The sequence below is a fragment of the Gorilla gorilla genome, chromosome 1 (assembly GCF_029281585.2).
Source record: "Gorilla gorilla gorilla isolate KB3781 chromosome 1, NHGRI_mGorGor1-v2.1_pri, whole genome shotgun sequence".
NCBI classification, from domain to species: Eukaryota; Metazoa; Chordata; class Mammalia; order Primates; family Hominidae; genus Gorilla; species Gorilla gorilla.
Window position 1 is genome coordinate 45338889 of NC_073224.2, and position 20951 is coordinate 45359839.

The window sequence follows — 20951 nt, forward strand, 5'->3', positions numbered from 1 at the left end:
TGTACAAAGTTTATTCACAACTGCTTCTCACAACAGCCCTATCTTGTCTTACAGAATTAGAAATGATTGCTCAGGGAAATTAAGCCACCTACTTGAGGCCACTCAGCTGTTAGGGCAGAGCAGGTCTTCTCCCCTGGGTCCCAGCTCTCCTCTCTCCCCCTTGGGTTCCCAGGTTCCCCACCCTGACTAACAGAGGGGCCCAGGAAAGATGCACATCTGTCCTGTCTCAGCAGGGCCAGGGGCTATGTCTCTCATCTCACGGCTTCGGTGGAACGAGGCCCCATCCCGGCTGTCCACCAGGAGCCCAGCTGAGATGGTGCTGGAGACACTTATGATGGAGCTGACGGGGCAGATGCGAGAGGCTGAGAGGCAGCAGCGGGAGCGCAGCAATGCGGTCAGAAAGGTCTGCACCGGTGTGGACTACAGCTGGCTGGCCAGCACACCCCGGCCCACCTATGACCTCAGCCCCATTGAGCGGCTGCAGCTGGAGGATGTCTGCGTTAAGATCCACCCATCCTACTGTGGGCCTGCTATCCTCAGGTGAGCACTGGGATGGGGACCCTTGCTGGGCTGCAGGCTCCAGGAAAGGTGGCTGCAGTGGCAGGGGCCTGAGGCCACCAGGACCAGAGTCAGGGAGCCTGGATGACCTAGTTATCTGTTAGAAGGAGCAAGAGGGGAAAAGGAGTCCGAAAGAGGCCATGAAACGCTGGGCTAGGGTTAGGGGTCCAGCGGGAGGCAGGAGGCAACTCCTGGAGGCGTGTGAGTTTTGATTCAAGAGAACACAATACTTTTGAGTTTTCTCTTCTTCCTGCCCAGATTGTTATTGTCCTGGATTTTAACTTGCCTGGCTTCTTTTCTTTTGTCAGTTTATCTTCAATATTACCTTCTTGGAGAAGTTTTCCAGACATTTCTCCAAAGTCAGATTCTTAATTATCCTAGCTTATGTTAGCTTTCATGCTAGTCTGACCACAGGTGAGTGTGTGTGTGTGTGTGTGTGTGTGTGTGTGTGTGTAGGAAGGGTTCAAACAAAACCCTGGGGCACTGCACATTTAGAGCTTGGGTGCAACAATGTTCCCTGAATATAAATGTAACCTTACTGAAGCTGTGACCACATGGTCCTGTCTCAGAAGGATGGGTGCTGATGTCAAAGAAGCATCGAGTAATTTCAAAATAACTCAAGTTCTTTGTCTACATTTCTCTTTGTAAAGGAATATAAATCCACAATAAAACATCTTAAAATTCCTGTTAGTCTCCCAAAATCTTCCCTCACCCATCCCTTTAACCAACATATGCATTTATTGTACACCTTTTTCTTTGAAATTCCCTTTAAAAGCTCCTCTCCTTCAGCCCCTTTCACCTTCTTCAGCCCCGTCCACACTCCTTGGTTTTTGCAGAGCTTTTTACCACCCCTCCCCTTTCTTCCTCCAGATGGAGAACCTTACTCTCCCCCAGCTCTGATTCTGTACTGTGGAAGCCTCCAAAGTGTATCTATTCCAGAAGCACCTGGGGACAGGGGTGGGTCATGGGGTGGAGCTGCTGAAAAGGGAATCTGGGCTGGCAAATCAAACCTCAAAAGTGAGGGGGAAGGCTGGGTACACACAGGTCACAATTGTCCTGTCTCATTTCCGGTCTCATGTCACCGCTGGGAAGTCCTGACTCTCAATCTGGTGGAGGAAACCTGGTATTAAATAGACTCGCTAACGTTAACTTGTGAGCTCTAAGCAAAGATAGCCTAGGCAGAGTAAACAGCTTGGGAAAACACACAGGGCCTTGGGAGAAGCTGGGACATGTGGGGGCCACAAGTGATTCTTCCCAGCTGATGTGCGGGGTCTTCCAGGGAAGTATCAGGGAACCCCTGTGCATGGCAAACAGCTCACCTGGAAGGAATATCACAGGGGCAGTGACATAATCAGATATAGGTTTCAGAAAGATCATGCTGGCCAGTGGATGGAGAAGAGACAGGAGAGGCTTAGCCAGAAGGCTGCCACGGCAAAGGGCTCCCCTTAATGCTTTGTCATCAACAACCTTAGGTAAGTGTCAGGATCTTTACATATCTTAGTTCATTATAGCTCACACAAAGGCGGCTGTCATCTCAGATTACAGACGAGGAGGCTGAGGCCAACCGAGGCCAGAAGTGGCAGAGCTGGGATTTGAACGCAGGATTGGTTGAAGCAGTAGCAGCGTGGGGTGGTTCCTGATTCGCTTCAGGAGCAGGGTAGAGTGGACTAACTGGCCATGAGGATGCACGGGCAGCCCCTCGGGGTTAGACGCCCGGGGTGCCAGATCCGCTGTTGTGGGTGAATGTCCCCAGCGCCCTCCCCTCCCGCCCAGGTTCCGGCAGCTGCTGGCGGAGCAGGAGCCCGAGGTGCAGGAGGTGTCCCAGCTCTTCCGCTCGGTGCTGCAGGAGGTCCTGGAGAGGATGAAGCAGGAAGAGGAGGCCCACAAGCTGACGCGCCAGTGGAGCCTGCGGCCCCGCGGCAGCCTGGCCACCTTCAAGACCCGCGCGCGCATCTCCCCCTTCGCCAGCGACATCAGGACCATCTCCGAGGACGTGGAGCGGGACACGCCGCCGCCACTGCGGTCCTGGAGCATGCCCGAATTCCGGGCGCCCAAAGCCGACTGACCCCGGCCGCTTCCCTGCCCAGAAGCGGAGCCTTCTGCAGGGGGAATGATAGGCCGGTGACCGGAGCGCCGGGCCCTGGAACCTCCCCACCTAGGCCTGACGAGGAGACCCAAGAGGCTGCCCCATCCCAAGACGCTGCTATAAAATGAAGCAGCTCCCTGCCCCATCCTCTTCCTCTGGCCACAAAGCTGAGTTAGGTCGTAGAGCGGCACCGCCCTCTCCCTCTCCTGCGCTAGTCTGCAGGAGCAGCCCCTTCCCTAACTGGCAGATTCAAGGTTTTGGAAGACAGACCGTTGCCCCATCCTCATCTCCTGGTTCTGTCTAAAAGGGGACAGTTGCCCTGCCTTTTGGCAAGACCTAGGTTCTCACCCCAATTTCAGGGATGTCCCATTCAGCCCCCTACCCCCATCCCCAATGAGAAGGGACCTGTTGGCTGGTATCCCTTCTTGCTAGTGACTGGCTGAGCTCACCACTGCAGGTGGGTCACACACAGCCTCATAGGCAGGCACAGCTGGAAGGGACCAGAGAGACAATTAGATCCACTCTCTTCAGCTAGTAAATGTGGAACTTGAGGCTCAGAGAGGGACACTTCTTCTGCCTTTAACTGCAGCCAGCTCCTCATGAACAGTGAGATTGTTCCTGCATGAATAGTGTCTGTTCCTGAGTTTGGAATCCTGGGCTATGAAGGGACAGGTCCAAAGGCTACATCTCTACCTACCTGTGGCCTGATCCATCTCTTACCCTGGCAGTGGGATGAGAATCTAAGCTGCTCTCCAAGAAGTGTAGCTAGGGGTGGAGGTAGGTTACTCATTACCCCACACCACAATGTCATCGCATGGGCTGTGGCCAGTCCCTAACAGCTTCTTCCAGAAGCTCAGCTCCAAGACCTTCAGATGCTGCTCTAAAGAGCCCAGGTTTCTCAGTTCCAGGGTTCCCCTTTCTGCAGCTGGTCACACCTGCTCTCTGGCTTTCTCCAGAAAGTGATGCCCAAACCCCTGACTGACCTTGAGGCAGCTGAGTGAAATGTTCTAGAAGAGCTTCCTGCAGCTTCATTGTCCTTCCCTTTTCTAACATGGTTAGGCCTTGATGATGGGCATGTGGATTACCCAATGTGTGGATCACCCATGGAAAATCTGGAAGGCCAGGAGGCCTTCCCACACACTCTGGGGTTGAAGTGGGGTGTAAGGGGGATGGGTGGGGAAGTGTCTACCCTCAACTACCAGCGCACATGCAGAAAATGCAAGTGGACCTTAATAGTAGCCTAAATAAAATACCCGGAGGAGATATAATCAACAGGGGGGAAAAGTCTGTGTATTCCCTCAGTGGAAAAAAGTTTTTTTGAATGATTTGGTTTTGAACTTCCCTTTTGAAGTTTTTTTGGATTTTCACTTGAATCTGGACAGAGAATCATAGGATGGTGGAAAACCTCTGATCCAATACTATCAAGATGAAAGAGTTGATTGGCTTATTAATGTAATTGGTAGTTGAGAATCACTTAAAATATACATCTTAAACATCTTACATATTTTATTTGAAGACATAAAAAGTTCACTTGGTTGCCAAACTTTTTTTTTTTTTTTTGAGACTGAGTCTCACTCTGTTACCCAGGCTGCAGTGCAGTGGCGTGATCTCGGCTCACCACAACCTCTGCCTCCTGGGTTCAAGTGATTCTTCTGCCTCAGCCTCCCAAGTAGCTGGGACTACAGGCACGTGTCACCACCCCAGCTAATTTTTGTATTTTTATTAGAGATGGGGTTTCACTAGGTTGCCCAGACTGGTCTTGAACTCCTGACCTCGTGATCCACTCGCCTTGGCCTCCCAAAGTGCTGGGATTACAGGCATGAGCCACTGTGCCTGGCTGCCAAACTTTTGATGTGGGTCCAAGCTGTGCTTTTTTGTGACCTATATGTTTTGTCTGGTGGGAGTTCTACACTTAAGTTTTCTTGGTTTGCACTTTAATCATAACAATAAGAACAACTGGCGTAAAAGAGTTTTGGAACAAGCAGAAGTGACCCTTGGTAAGCAGACCGCTCAGCTGGTAGGGGCAAAAGTGTTGGGGGAGGATTAGAAAAAGGCCTCCACATTGCGGGCTTTCCGGGTGCCCTGGATGTGGGTCAGCAAATGTTTTAGAGGAAGTAGTTAACCTGGAGGGAGATTCAAAGGAGGCTGGATAAGAGAATGTCTATTTTTCTCCTTCCCTATCACCTTACATGTACCTATTCTCCCCAAAGAGAAGGAAGACGTTAGGCTTTCAATGTGGTGTTCTTTCTTAAGTTTAAGTAACTGGCTGCCAATGAAAACCTTCCCTTCGAGCCGCAGGCATGTGGACAGAATCCACCACCCTCCTTAGACGCTCCTCAGACTACTACAGGCTATCCCCAGCTGGTGGCTCTCAAATTCGTGAGGGTCCAGAAGTTGTTCCTCTGGATTCAGGTTGTTAAAGGAACTAATGAGGTCTGCTTCCATTACTATTATTGAAACCTCAATAACCACAAATAAAAGAACAAAAAGTTTGAGAGTGTCCTTGTAAGTATTTGATGAGTGGCTGGTGGTATTTTGGAGGGGACAGGTTGAGTGTGTTCAAGACTACCACAGCCAGCCTGTTTGCACCCAGCTCAATACCACTAGCCACTAGAGGGCGTGGGTGGGAGGCTTGTATTACTTGGTGACTACATTTTTTTCTTTTTAACTTATGAAAATCTTCAAACACACAAAAATGTAGAGGGAAAAGCTTAAGAAGCCCCATATACCTACCATGAAAGTTTAATAGTTACCAACATTTGGCCATATTGTCTTTATTTTTGTGTGTGGAGTATTTTAAGATAAATCCCAAGGTGTTGTGACAATTCACCCCTGAATACTTCAGTATGCACTACATAGGAATAAAAACTTCCTCCTACATAACTATACTACCATTATCACTCCTAACAAAATTAACAGTGATTCTTTAATATTACCTAATGCCCTGTCCATATTATTTCCCTGTTCCCAAGAAATGATTCTTGCTGTTTATTCCTTTGAACAAGGATCTAATCAAGTCCCACACATTGACAAGAAAGTTGCAGTTTATTTTTGTTGTTGTTGTTATTTTATCATATTTTATTTGCAGTTTGTTTTACAGTGGTCATGTAGTATTATGTAATTCCATAATGAAGCACTGCTTAAAGATAGAGTGCTTACGGAACACTCATGTTAACATGCAATAAGTTAGTGACTGAACACAAATGATAAAAATTCTGCAAATTAGCCTAATGACACGCTTTACTCAGATCCTCGTTATGTTATTTGATTAAAATTCTTCCATAGTTGGAACAAAGATTCCTTCATACTTTGAAACGTAATGTTAAAAATTGGTAGTGGCCTGGGCATGGTGGCTCACACCTGTAATCCCAGCACTTTCGGAGGCCATGGCGGGGTGGGGGTGGGCAGATCACGTGAAGTCAGGAGTTCAAGATCAGCCTGGCCAATATGGTGAAACCGCATCTCTACTAAAAATACAAAAATTATCCGGGCATGGAGACACATGCCTGTAATCCCAGCTACTTAGGAGGCTGAGGCAGGAGAATCGCTTGAACCTGGGAGGTGGAGGTTGCAGTGAGCTGAGATGGTACCACTGCACTTCAGCTGGGCGACAGAGCCAGACTCTGTCCCCCAAAAAAAAAAAAATTGATAGTGACAATATATCTAACCCGACTTTTCATTCGATGAAAATACTTGTCACATCATATGTTTTATTTACTAGGACATGCTTGCAAATAGCAACCTAAAACCTTCTCCCTTTTTCTTGCCATTTAGAAACAAAACACTAACATTTATCAAAATAACTCAGGGGAAATCTGAAGAATTCCAATAGCAGATAATGAAAAAAGTTTGTCTATTTTTGATGCCATTGTTCATCACGTAGTTAAATTTCAGTCTATGTCTTAATATTCATATGGTCTCCCAACAAAACACAATGTTACTTCAAAATTTATAGACAAATTATTTTTAGAAAATTATTTTGATTTATTACCTTGACTCATTTGTTAAAAGGGGAAATTGACATCTATTTCCCTTTACAAATATTATTACATATTGCATCAAATTAGCATTATAATATTAAGGTGCTAAAGACAAAAACAAAAATTATTTCTTTATCATATTCAAGGCAAAAATAATAATTTAAGCTTCTAAAAATGTGCAAGTTTTTATATAACTGTAAAAGGTGTTCACAAGCCAATAGAGGTTGGGAAGTGTTTTCTAAAACATTTTATTGTATCGCATTCCAGTTACAATTCCCTTGTTGAAACAAACACAATATTCTTAAAGCTCTGCAGTAAAACTTGGAAGTTTTCCAGCTCAGTCTCCCAACTCAGCTAGGATTTGATTCAGGGAAAATTACATTCCAGGAACAAGCTGTTCCTCTCTATGTGAACTGAGCACTGCAGCTAACTGCTTTGAAGCCACTTCTGGCACCTGCTCACGGCCATAGGCCTCTCTAGAATCCAAGGCAAAGGGGGATACAGTAGAAGTTAGCCTCTCCTTAGTAGAAAAGAAATCAAGCCACTAGGGAAAAAAAAAAAAAAAGTCTCCAAACTGTAAAAGGAACAGGGGAAATGTGTACTTTATCCAAATAAGCCAGCCCAATAATATTGCTGTGGACAGAAAAGGCTTTGTCATCAAGAAACTCTTTTATTAACATTTTAATGACCCTTTACAGTTTACAAAGTGCTTTCACTCATGTTATCTCACTTGATCTTGACCAGGGATTGAGGTGCATTATGTTTTGTTTCAGATTGGGCATTATGTGGCTGCCTAGAACTGGAAGCCAGAGTTCCTTCCACATGCTGTCAGCATTATAGATCTTTCTGTGTTCTTGGAACAGTCCCCAACTACTCTATCACTGTACTTATCACAAAGTGATGTCAATGCACATGCTTTTGCTGTCGCTTCTTCCTCTCACTTTGCTGTTCCCCTGCCTCCAGTAGTTTGTGAAATCCTTAAGTGCAGGAAGTAGGTCTTTTACTTCTGTGTCCCCATCTTCTCGGCACACAGTAGGTACTTTACAAATGCACTTAACAGATAGGTGAATAGGGACACCAACATAGACAGCTTACCTAGGACAGAGGCAGACTGAAGAGATGAGTGAACACTCAGGCAATTATGATACATCTGTATCATTCATTAGATTATACATTCTTTGAGGCACTATGGTGCTCATGTCTCATTTCAGTTTGTGTAACTCAAGATATGTCACTCAGACAGTAGTCAAAAACCTAAGAATGCATTCCTTTACTCATCAAATATTTACTGAACAACACCATGGGTAATAATTATAAAGGAAATAGGGCAGAGGTGTGGTTACCCATAAGCCTTCCAGCCAGATAAGACTCTTGCTGTCTTGAAATTACTAATGATTTTTTAACAAAGGTCTCCAAATTTAATTTTGCCCTTATGTAGCTGGTCCTGATGGCACCCATAATTGGGAAGTTCAGGGTTGTTACTGACCAAACCTGAGCGCAATGGAATGTACTCTCTCTCCTCCTCCTCTTTTCCTCCTTCTCTCAGTCTCTTTTCTCTTCCTTGCCTTCTCCTTCTCTTTTTTTCCATCTCTTAGCTCTGTCTTCTTCTGTGTGGTGGTTGACTCTTTTTTTTTTTTTTTTTTGAGACTCCAAGTCTTGCTGTCGCCCAGGCTGGAGTGCAGTGGCGCGATCTCGGCTCACTACAAGCTCCGCCTCCTGGGTTCACGCCATTCTCCTGCCTCAGCCTCCCGAGTAGCTGGGACTACAGGCACCCGCCACCACGCCTGGCTGATTTTTTGTATTTTTAGTAGAGACGGGGTTTCACCGTGTTAGCCAGGATGGTCTCGATCTCCTGACCTCGTGATCCGCCCGCCTCGGCCTCCCAAAGTGCTGGGATTACAGGCGTGAGCCAACGCGCCCGGCCAGTGGTTGACCCTTAATCACCTCTTTAGTGTGATCATATCCCTCCCTGCAACTAGAAAAGATGGCTGCTGGTAGTTCAGGCTGATGTGTCCCCAGTTTAGCACTCCCAACACCCATATACTAATCCCAGAGTAAGACCTTGTGGCAGAGCCTGGCGAGTTAGTCACCAAACCTGCTTCTCCTTCTGCTGAACTCACAACTACATGGCATTTCCAGCCTCCCTTTCCTTGGCAGTAGCCATGTAACCAAGTTTGGCCAATAGGATGTGAGCAGATACGAAAGCCTCCATTCCAGTTTGGCCCATTAAAAACCTTCCAAAAGTGATTCTCTGTTCTCTTTCCCCATTTGCTGGCTGAATGGAGAGGACTCTGAGACCTAAGAAGAGAGGGTAGTCACAAGATGAAAGGGGCCTGGGTCCCTGAATGACCACATGGAAGGCCATATTGGACTTATGTGAATTACAAATATACTTCTATTTGTTAAACCACTGAGATTTGAAGTTTATCTTTGCAGATGTTGGAGTAACTGATCTGTAACCAACATACACCTTGATTGCCCCTACTTGGGATGTCTACCACCCTTGGACCAGTTACTATTGCTGGGGAATGAGGTACTAAGAGTGACCTAGCCTGGATCATGTGCCCTTCTGGGAACCTAGGGCACCAGATCACAGCCCCACTAGGACCACATGAAGTGAAAGGGGGGTATTGTTGCTACAAGAAAGTGGATGGGAAAATATATGAGATGCCCCTGCTGACCCTGAAATCAGCTCCCAAAGCTCTGCCTAAGAGAGCAACCTAAAATCTCAAAGGGTCAAAAGATGTACTCTTTGAAAATCTGAATAGCTTAATATTAAAATGACTGTTGTAATATCATCTCAGTTCTTCCAAAGACCTTAAAATTACCTTTAATCTCATATCAAGGTAATTCGCAGAAGCTTCCATCCTACTTTTATTCTTGCTTCAAAGACGACAAATAAGGTTCCAGCTGAAGGTCTCATGGGTGGGAAAATGAGAAAGTTTTTTTGTCTAACTGTCCGTTGCCATATCAACCTTCTGCCCAGGTGTAGATATATACAGGAAGAAATGACAGTCACTCATTGTCCCTATTGTGAAGTCAGCTCACTATTATTGCTTTCTGAGAAATTTTTCGTTTTGTTTTTTTTGTTTTTTCTCTGCCACTCCATCTTGTCTTAAAAGGTTTCCTGTTTTTGTTGTTGTTTGGTTGGTTGGTTGGCTTGGTTTTTTAACCCATGAGCAGATTTTGCTCTTACTCAGGGGGACAAAAGGAATTTAACGGTCTAGAAAATTGTTTGAATTTTGAGGCTATTGAACATTCTGGATTATAGTTCTGGTGAAATTATTCTGCCACTTAAATCTTTGCAAATCATTCACTCTCTTGAGGCTCCTGTTCCTTATCTATTAGAGAAGCATAGATACCTTTCTACTGCCCAGGCTTGTGGTGAGGTTTAAATAAGATCAAATGCTTTCCCAACTATAAAAGAACTTTCAAGTTTAAGAACTTACAGTTGTCTGTGACAGTCTTCTCTTCAATTAGTATGGGTAACTGAAAGTCGATTGAACACACTGAAGAGCACTTTTCACCTTCCTTCCTCTGGAGTGTCCAGACCTGGCTCTTTAATCATTGCCCTTGAGCCCAATTTCCCTCATCTTTTAGATCTGTGGTTCTCAAGCTTCGCTGCACATTAGATTATCTGGCACCCAGGCCACATCTCAGGCCAGTTAAATCAGAAACTTGGGATGGGACCCAGGTTATCAGTTTTTCTAAAGTTTTCTAGGTGGTTCCATTGTGCAGCCAAGGCTGAAAACTATGGTTTTAGATTATTCCTTCTGGAGAAATCAGGAAATTCTCTGTTGGCACAACTGAATCTATTTAACTCTAACACATGCACAAATGATTTCATTTCAATAGATTAATGCACTTTGGACCTATTACAATGGCCTTATGTGATCTTATGTTAGAGATAGATGGTTGCAAAGTAGTTTATCACATAGATGTTTATCAGCTGTGATCAATGTTTATCATCTCCTTAGCAGCATTCAGGAAATGCTTGAAGATGAGATGTATCTTTTTTTTTTTTTTTTTTTAGACACAGTCTCGCTCTGTTGCCTAGCCTGGAGTGGAGAGCAGTGGCACGATCTTGGCTCACTGCAACCTCTGCCTTCCAGTTTAAGCGATTCTCCTGCCTCAGCCTCCCAAATAGCTGGGGTTGCAGGCTATTTTCATATTTTTTTTTTACAAATAAAATACCACCATGCCCAGCTAATTTTTGTATTTTTAGTAGAAACAGGGTTTCACCATATTGGCCAGGCTGGTCTCGAACTCCTGACCTCAGGTGATCTACCCACCTCAGTCTTCCAAAATGCTGGGATTACAGGTGTGAGCCACCACGCCTGGCCAAAATGTATCTTGTCAAGAGTGCTGCAAATATCATTTTATAGCAACTAGAAGATGGAGAGGGTGATAAGATCTGAGCTTTTTTTTATAAACCTGCAAGAATAAAATTACATAGGATGAAAATTATCTGGTGTCTGTTATGGACACTATTCATAACGGGTGAGAGAGAGAGAAGGAGAGAGAGAGAGAGAGAATGAGAAAATTGTAATCCAGCAGGTAGAAATAGCTGTCTGGGAATGGGTTGTAGGGAACTCTTTCTTTCCTGCTTCTTGTGCCAAGTGGTAGAACTGGGAGGGAGGCAGCTGGAGCTAGTAAAGGTGAGTGCGAGGGTGCAGGTGCTGCCCTTGTCCTCAGAACAGGTAAAAGTGACATGTTTGACCGTTGGGCTTAAAGCCATCTTCAGATGCGAGCCGGTCCTGGGAATCAAGTTTGTTCTTATTTGCAGAGGTCCCGTGAAGGCCCCCTGGTGGTCATGGGCGGCTCAGCCAGAGAGTCCATTGTGCTGGCTGTGGGATCCCCATGGATCAGCGCCTGTACCAGAGCAGAGTGGGCTCTGAGTGCACCATTCTTCTCCAGCCGGAAGCAGCCTCCCTTGGTAGGTTTGCCCAGGATAGCCTTTGGCAGGACAAGAGACCTGCGCCATCACATCCTCTCTCAGCTGCAGACATGGAGCACCTGCTGTGACATCTACAAACAGTGTGACCTTGGCACAGCTACTTAACTTTGCTGAGTCTCAGTTTTCTCATTTGAGTAACAATATTTGCACGACACTGTGGTTGTGGAAATTAACTGATATCAAGGCATATAAAGCTCCTGGAACCAGAAGGGTGTTCAAAGGCTTCTTGCTGTGTTATGTGTGTGCTCTTACTTTCCACTTGCTCACTTGCCTCTGGGTCCTCAGTGACCTGTCCCCATGGTGTAGCCTCTGTTTCCTGAGGCTTAGCTTGGATGCCTCCCACCTAACACCACATCGCATTGCTTTCCTTCAGTTCATTTTCTCATTTGACCTCCACACTAACTCAGGGAGGTAGATGAGGAAGCAACATCCTTTCCAGTGTAGCCAGGAGCTAAGCAATTTGCCCACCATCAAACAGGAAATCACTGGCAAGAGTAGCAAGAAAATGACCCACCATTTTGGGACACTTACTATGTGAGTAAGTCACATGCTGAGCATGGTGCCTGCATTATCTCATTTTGTCCTCACAAACAACATGGTGAGGCAAGTATTTTTATCTCCATTTTACAGGTACAGAAGCAGAGGTTTAGATGGCTGACTTTTCAAAGTTGTAAAGAGAGTAGCAGGCATAGCCAGAATTTACACCCATTTCTCATCAGCTGTAGAGGCCTCTCTGCCTCTCTGGCAGTAACATGAACCTAGTTCTCTTGATTCCTGGAAAACTGCTTCTTTTGCAACATGATGCTGCTCTAGGAACAACTTAGCAAATCCACAGCTACCAAAAGCACAGTGCTTGATTTCTCTTCTCTTTTCCTGGAGACGTTTTTACTTAGGATAACTTACTGTCTAATGCTGAATAGCCAAAAATGTGTGCCTCTCAGGACTCAGAATTTTGATGGCCACAATCAGTTGGTCCCCAGAAAAATATCAATCCCCGCTTTGTTCTCACAGGAGAGCTCCAAAAGAGAAGTATAATTCATTTTTTCTTCCTCTTTTCTATTTTCTTAGGTGTCATTCTCTGTTATTCTGTTGGCTGTCATTTTTGTCTTTTATGGACCAGTTGATATAGACAAACCACCACTAACAACCCAGACAGCCTGAGAATGGATAATACATGTGCCTTGACTGCCTCCTGAGATATTTCAGGTCCATTTACCCTGAATGACTAACACGTCTAAGAAAGAACACACACTTCTTTAGCTGAGGATGCTACCCTAACTTGACCCACATAGGAAGCAGATGTTTCCTCCTGGCCATTTGCCCACTCCATGTGACTTGGGCTTTTCACACATGGTGGCTGGGTTCTGAAGGACAGAGAGTGTTCCAAGAGCAAACAGTCCAGGCAGAAGCTACAGGCTTGTTAAAAGCTGGCTATGGACGTTTTAAGACATCATTTTTGCTTTGTCCTATTAATCAAGCAAGTCACTATAGTCAGCCTACTTTTTTGGGAGGGGAATCAGACTCCAGCAGGGAATTGGGGTAGCTGATCCCTCAGCAATATTGGTTTTTTTCTCTCTTTGCTAGTTTGGTAGGATAAAAATGTTATTTTAATTACATTTATTTCATTACAAGAAAGATTGAACATGAAAAGGGACATGTATTGGCAATTTGCATTATCATGTGAATTACCTCGTCAAATATTTTGGCTATCTCTTTCTCTAATTAATCTGTTAGGGTTTTGTCTTAGGACCTTTTGTGTTGCTATGTAGGAGCACCAGACGCTGGGTAATTTCTAAAGATAAAAAGGTTTATTTGGCTCATGATTCTGATGACTGGAAAGTTCAAGACCTGGCATCTGCATCTAGTGAGGAGCTCAGGTTGTTTCCTCTCATGATGGAAGGCAAAGGGGAGCCTGTGTGTGCAGAAATCACATGACAAGACAGAAAGCAAGAGAAGGAAGGCCAGGCTCTTTTTAACAACTAGCTTTCTCAGGAACTCAAAGAGTGAGAACTGATTCACTCCCAAGGGAGGACATTAATCTCTTCATGAGGGGCCACCTGCATGACCCAAACATCTCCCATTGGGCCCCACCTTTAGCTTTGGAGATCAAATTTCAACATGAGGGTTGGAGTAAACAAACATCCAAACTATCGCAGACTGCAAATATTAAAAACATTAAATTTTGGTCTATTATATATATTGTGACTTTTTTTTTCCAGTTTCAATTTACCTTTTAATTTTTAAAGTTTTTTTCTTTCTTTATCAAGACAGGGTCTTGCTCTGCTACGCAGGCTGGAGAACAGTGGTGTGATCCTACCTCACTGCGGCCCCAAACTCCTGGGTTCAAGTGACCATGCTGCCTCAGCCTCCTAAGTAGCTGGGACTACAGGCATGCACCACCACACCCAGTAAATTTTTTTTACATTTTAAACTTTTGGTAGAGACAGGGTCTTGCTATGTTGTCCTGCCTTGGCTTCCCAAAGCACTGGGTTCTTTTAATATTTTACAGTGCTTTTGAAAAATTATCAATTATAAGCTGGGCGTGGTGGGTCACACCTGTAATCCCAGAACTTTGGGAGGCTGAGGCAGGCGGGTCACTTGAGGTCAGGAGTTTGAGACCAGCCTAGCCAACATGGTAAAACCCCGTCTCTACTAAAAAAAAAAATTAAAAAGTTAGCCAGGCGTGGTGGCGGATGCCTGTAATCCCAGCTACTTGGGAGGCTGAGGCAGGAGAATCACTTGAACCCCAGAGGCAGAGGTTGCAGTGAGCCAAGATTGGGCCACTGAACTCCAATCTGGGTGACAGAAGGAGACTTTGTCTCAAAAAAAAAAAAAAAATTCAATTATTCCATTAGATTCCAGTTTCAAATGTTTTTTTTTTCAGCTTCAATAATGTGTAGTTAACAAAAATTGTATATATTTATAGTACATGATGAGATGTTTTAATATGTTTAATTGTGAAATGATTAAATTAAGCCAATTAACATATTCATCACCTGACATACTTATTTTTTGTGTGTGGTGAGAACATTTAAGATCTACTCTCTTATCAGTTTTCAAGTATACCATGCACTATTAAGTACAGTCAACATGCTGTACAGTACATCTCCAGAACTTATTCATTCTGTCCAACTGAAACTTTATACCCTCTCTATTAGTCTGTTTTTATGCTGCTGATAAAGACATACCTGAGACCGGGAATAAAAAGAGGTGTAATTGGACTTACAGTTCCACATGGCTGGGGAGGCCTCAGAATCATGGCGGGAGGTGAAAGGCACTTCTTACATGGCAGCAGCAAGAGAAAATGAGGAAGAAGCAAAAGTGGAAACCCCTGATAAAACCATCAGATCTCGTGAGACTTATTTACTATCATGAAAATAGCATGGGAAAGATCGGCCCCAATGATTCAATTACCTCCCCTTGGGTCCCTCCCACAACACGTGGGAATTCTGGAAGACACAATTCAAGTTGAGATTTGGGTGGGGACACAGCCAAACCATATCACCCTCTGATCAACATTTCCCCATCTCCTCCTCCCCTCTCTTCCAATCCCTGGCAACCATTCTCTCCCTCTCTCTCTCAGTTCTTTTTAAGATTCTGTATATAGAACTAGAAAAGCAAGAGCAAACACATTCAAAAGCTAGCAGAAGGCAAGAAATAACTAAAATCAGAGCAGAACTGAAGGAAATAGAGACACAAAAAACCCTTCAAAAAATCAATGAATCCAGGAGCTGGTTTTTTGAAAGGATCAACAAAATTGATAGACCGCTAGCAAGACTAATAAAGAAAAAAAAGAGAGAAGAATCAAATAGACACAATAAAAAATGATAAAGGGGATATCACCACCGATCCCACAGAAATACAAACTACCATCAGAGAATACTACAAACACCTCTACGCAAATAAACTAGAAAATCTAGAAGAAATGGATACATTCCTCGACACATCAACACATACACTCTCCCAAGACTAAACCAGGAAGAAGTTGAATCTCTGAATAGACCAATAACAGGAGCTGAAATTGTGGCAATAATCAATAGTTTACCAACCAAAAAGAGTCCAGGACCAGATGGATTCACAGCCGAATTCTACCAGAGGTACAAGGAGGAACTGGTACCATTCCTTCTGAAACTATTCCAATCAATAGAAAAAGAGGGAATCCTCCCTAACTCATTTTATGAGGCCAGCATCATTCTGATACCAAAGCCGGGCAGAGACACAACCAAAAAAGAGAATTTTAGACCAATATCCTTGATGAACATTGATGCAAAAATCCTCAATAAAATACTGGCAAACCGAATCCAGCAGCACATCAAAAAGCTTATCCACAATGATCAAGTGGGCTTCATCCCTGGGATGCAAGGCTGGTTCAACATACGCAAATCAGTAATTGTAATCCAGCATATAAACAGAGCCAAAGACAAAAACCACATGATTATCTCAATAGATGCAGAAAAGGCCTTTGACAAAATTCAACAACCCTTCATGCTAAAAACTCTCAATAAATTAGGTATTGATGGGACGTACTTCAAAATAATAAGAGCTATCTATGACAAACCCACAGCCAATATCATACTGAATGGGCAAAAACTGGAAGCATTCCCTTTGAAAACTGGCACAAGACAGGGATGCCCTCTCTCACCGCTCCTATTCAACATAGTGTTGGAAGTTCTGGCCAGGGCAATCAGGCAGGAGAAGGAAATAAAGGGTATTCAATTAGGAAAAGAGGAAGTCAAATTGTCCCTGTTTGCAGACGACATGATTGTTTATCTAGAAAACCCCATTGTCTCAGCCCAAAATCTCCTTAAGCTGATAAGCAACTTCAGCAAAGTCTCAGGATACAAAATCAATGTACAAAAATCACAAGCATTCTTATACACCAATAGTAGACAGAGAGCCAAATCATGAGTGAACTCCCATTCACAATTGCTTCAAAGAGAATAAAATACCTAGGAATCCAACTTACAAGGGATGTGAAGGACCTCTTCAAGGAGAACTACAAACCACTGCTCAATGAAATAAAAGAGGATACAAACAAATGGAAGAACATTCCATGCTCATGGGTAGGAAGAATCAATATCGTGAAAATGGCCATACTGCCCAAGGTAATTTATAGATTCAATGCCATCCCCATCAAGCTACCAATGACTTTCTTCACAGAATTGGAAAAAACTACTTTAAAGTTCATATGGAACCAAAAAAGAGCCTGCATCGCCAAGTCAATCCTAAGCCAAAAGAACAAAGCCGGAGGCATCACGCTACCTGACTTCAAACTATACTACAAGGCTACAGTAACCAAAACAGCATGGTACTGGTACCAAAACAGAGATATAGACCAATGGAACAGAAAAGAGCCCTCAGAAATAATGCTGCATATCTACAACCATCTGATCTTTGACAAACCCGACAAAAACAAGCAATGGGGAAAGGACTCCCTTTTTAATAAATGGTGCTGGGAAAACTGCCTAGCCATATGTAGAAAGTTGAAACTGGATCCCTTCCTTACACCTTATACAAAAATTAATTCAAGATGGATTAAAGACTTAAATGTTAGACCTAAAACCATAAAAACCCTAGAGGAAAACCTAGGCAATCCCATTCAGGACATAGGCATGGGCAAGGACTTCATGTCTAAAACACCAAAAGCAATGGAAACAAAAGCCAGAATTGACAAATGGGATCTAATTAAACTAAAGAGTTTCTGCACAGCAAAAGAAACTACCATCGGAGTGAACAGGCAACCTACAGAATGGGAGAAAATTTTTATAATCTACCCATCTGACAAAGGGCTAATATCCAGAATCTAGTTTGCAAAAGAAGACATTTATGGAGCCAACAGACACATGAAAAAATGCTCATCCATCACTGGCCATCAGAGAAACGCAGATCGAAACCACAATGAGATACCATCTCACACCAGTTAGAATGGCGATCATTAAAAAGTCAGGAAACAGCAGGTGCTGGAGAGGATGTGGAGAAATAGGAACACTTTTACACAGTTGGTGGGACTGTAAACTAGTTCGACCATTGTGGAAGATGGTGTGGCAATTCCTCAAGGATCTAGAATTAGAAATACCATTTGACCCAGCGATCCCATTACTGGGTACATACCCAAAGGATTATAAATCATGCTGCTATAAAGACACACTCACACGTATGTTTACTGCAGCACTATTCACAATAGCAAAGACTTGGAACCAACCTAAAAGTCCTTCAATAATAGACTGGATTAAGAAAATGTGGCACATATAAACCATGGAATACCATGCATCCACAAAAAAGGATGAGCACATGTCCTTTGCAGGGACATGGATGAAGCTGGAAACCATCATTCTGAGCAAACTATCGCAAAGACAGAAAACCAAACACCGCATGTTCTCACTCATAGGTGGGAATTGAACAATGAGAACACTTGGACACAGGGTGGGGAACATCACACACTGGGGCCTGTCGTGGGGTTGGGGGAGGGGGGAGGGATAGCATTAGGAGATATAACTAATGTAAATGAGGAGTTAATAGGTGCAGCACACCAACATGGCACATTTATACATACATACATGTATACAAACCTGCACGTTGTGCACATGTACCCTAGAACTTAAAGTATAAAAAAAAACAGTGAAAGATCTTTACAATGAAAAGAATAAAACATTGATGTAAGAAATTGAAAAGACCACAAAAAAGAAAAAATAGTCCATGTTCATGGATTGGAAGAATCAATATTGTTAAAATATCCATACTCTCTAAAGCAGTCTACAGATTTAATGCAATCCCTATGAAAATACCAAATTGGAAAAAAAATCCTAAAATTTATACAGAACAAGAAAAGACCCAGAATAGCCAAAGCTATCCTGAGCAAAAAGAACAAAACTGGAGGAATCACGTTACCTGACTTCAAATTATACTACAAAGCTACAGTAACCCAAACAGCATGGTACTGGCATAAAAACAGACACACAGACCAATGGAACAGAATAGAGAACCCAGAAACAAATACATACATCTACAGTGAACTCATTTTTGACAAAGGTACCGAAAGGATATATTGGGGAAAAGACATTCTCTTCAATAAATGGTGCTGGGAAAATTGGATATCCATATGTAGAAGAATGAAACTAGACCTCCATCTCTTGCCAGATACAAAAATCAAATCAAAATGTATTAAAGACTTAAATTTATGACCAAAAACTATAAAACTACTACAAGAAAACATTAGGAGAAACTCTCTAGGACATTGGACTGGTCAACAATTTCTTGAGTAATACCCTACGAGCACAGGCAACTGAAACACAAATGTACAAATGGGATCATGTGAAGTTAAAAAGCTTCTTCACTGCAAAGGAAACAATCAACAAAATGAAGAGACAACCCACAGAATGGGAGAAAATTCCTTCAAACTATCCTTCTGACAAGGGATTGATAACCCTTGAATATAAAACGAGCTCAAACAACTCTATAGGAAAAAATCTAATAATCCTATTTTTAAACGGGCAAAAGGTCTGAATAGACATTTCCCAAAAGAAGACACACAAATGGCAAACAGGCGTATGAAAAGGTGCTCAACATCACTGATTATCAAAGAAATGCAAATCAAAACTATAATGAGATATCATCTCACCCTAGGTAAAATCAGTTTTATCCAAAAGACAGGCAATAACAAATGCTGAGAAGGATGCTGAGAAAGGGGAACCCTCCTGCCTCACTGTTGGCAGGAATATAAATTAGTATAACCACTATGGAGAACAGTTTGGAAGTTCCTCAAAAAACTAAGAAGAGAGCTACCATAAGATCCAACAATCTCATTCCTAGGTATAGACCCAAAAGAAAGGAAATCAGTATGTCAAAGAGATATCTGCACTCTGGTGTTTACTGCAGCATTATTCACAATAGCCAAGATCTGGAAGCAATCTAAACGTCTATCAACAGATGAACGTGGTACAAATACACAACGGAGCATTATTCAGCCAAAAAAAAAAAAATGAGATGCTGTCACTTGCAGCAAGGGATGGAAATGGAGGTCTAGTTAAGTGACAAAAGCCAGGCACAGAAAGACAAAATTCACATGTTGTGATGTTGTGGGATGTTTAAGCCAAGAGGAAGGCCATAAACTAGAGGAAATAACAGAAACATCAGCATGAGTATCCACTAGGCCCTCAAACTTTTTTCCTTGAATGTGTATGGTGTAGGTGGGCCGTTGTTTAGAAATTACATTAACCCAATAAGCGGCCTTTTCACCTCCGGAGCCCATCCCAGGGCCACGTGTCTTATCTCCTTCGTTTAAAACGATATTAGGTAGTGAAAGCAATTGAGCTTGTTTAACAGCAGTAAAAGAAACAGGAGCTTGGCCTGGGGAGTGTAATCTATCCTAAGCTCTCATACACACCTTTGTTACTTGTTTTGTGGTAAGAGTATCAAAGTTTAATTGGGCATAAGTATCAGAGAAACTATCGGAGCCTGTGAGCTGAGCCTGAGTAACTAGAATGTCATTGCTCCGATTTAGCTGAGCCTGCAAACAGGCCTCCTCTGACCACCAGGCTGAGATGGAGTTAGAACAGCTTTTTGCCAAAAGGTCACAGTCTAAAGGAAGCAAAGCGACCTCAGTACAAAAACTTTGCAATACCATTTGAACATACGGAAAAGTAGGACCATACTGAGTACAAGCTTCCTTAAATTGTTTTTAAAAAGGTAAGATTGAGCGGCGCATATCGATGCAGACCGGCTGAGGAACTGAAACGACAGGAGGGTGAGGGGCTGTAGTGGATGGGGGAGGGCCTGGAGAATGATAGGTAAATTGTAGTTTGGTCCCAGAGCCATTAGTTGATGCTGGAGGTTTGAAGAGAGAAGAATTAGCATATCTATGGCACCGGGCTGTGTGAGTCGCAGCCGCAGGAGTTTGAAGTACTGGCTTTTCGTGAGAAGAAGTAAGAAAAGTAGGGGGTAACTTTAAGCCAAAGTTACCAGAGTTAGACATTGCATTTTCAGAATCATTAGGTAGGGGAGGAGTAGCTGAAGGGAGAGTCTGAACGAAGGCCACGTGGGAGAGGAAGGTTGAGAAAAAGGCAGAGAAACTGAGGAAAAGGCAGAAAACTGAGGCAACTGCAGGGGGTCACGAGATTGGCAAGCCACTAAGATGGCATGCACCAAGGCCCAAGCACCCCAAACAGTGATGGGAACATAATACCCTGCCGAGACCAGTTTTCGGAATGCTTTACGAACACAATCACACAATTTTATATACACGGTTCCTTTTTCAGGAAACCAAGGACAGTATTTTTGTACTGCCCTGAATAGAGTGATAACAAAATGACACAATTTTATATACACGGTTCCTTTTTCAAGAAACCAAGAACAGTATTTTTCTACTGCCCTG

General features: G+C 43.4%; 2 protein-coding genes across 8 annotated transcripts in view; one reads left to right on the forward strand and one right to left on the reverse strand.

Annotated features, from left to right (window-relative positions):
• Nucleotides 1-230: 230 nt before the first annotated feature.
• On the forward strand, nt 231-5136 carry RD3 (RD3 regulator of GUCY2D). The gene is made up of 2 exons (XM_055370787.2): nt 231-540; nt 2332-5136. The coding sequence occupies exons 1-2, from the start codon at nt 245-247 to the stop codon at nt 2621-2623; spliced, it is 588 nt and encodes a 195-aa protein (XP_055226762.2). The 5' UTR covers nt 231-244; the 3' UTR covers nt 2624-5136.
• Nucleotides 5137-6604: 1468 nt separating this feature from the next.
• TRAF5 (TNF receptor associated factor 5) overlaps nt 6605-20951 on the reverse strand; it is a 91969-nt gene continuing 77622 nt past the window's right edge. For 5 of the 7 annotated variants that reach the window (XM_055370775.2, XM_004028353.4, XM_063708790.1 and 2 more), the window contains one exon: nt 6605-14861. The gene's annotated coding sequence lies outside the window, so the exon portion shown is untranslated. The remainder of the gene's footprint in view (nt 14862-20951) is intronic. The other 2 variants (XM_063708786.1, XM_063708787.1) reach the window with 1 other exon arrangement.

Bases quoted from the DNA above. Each gene is read 5' to 3' on its own strand.
- RD3 (XM_055370787.2), top strand. From the start codon at position 245: ATGTCTCTCATCTCACGGCTTCGGTGGAACGAGGCCCCATCCCGGCTG. The intron at 541-2,331 runs GTGAGCACTGGG...CCTCCCGCCCAG, and splicing joins TGTGGGCCTGCTATCCTCAG to GTTCCGGCAGCTGCTGGCGG.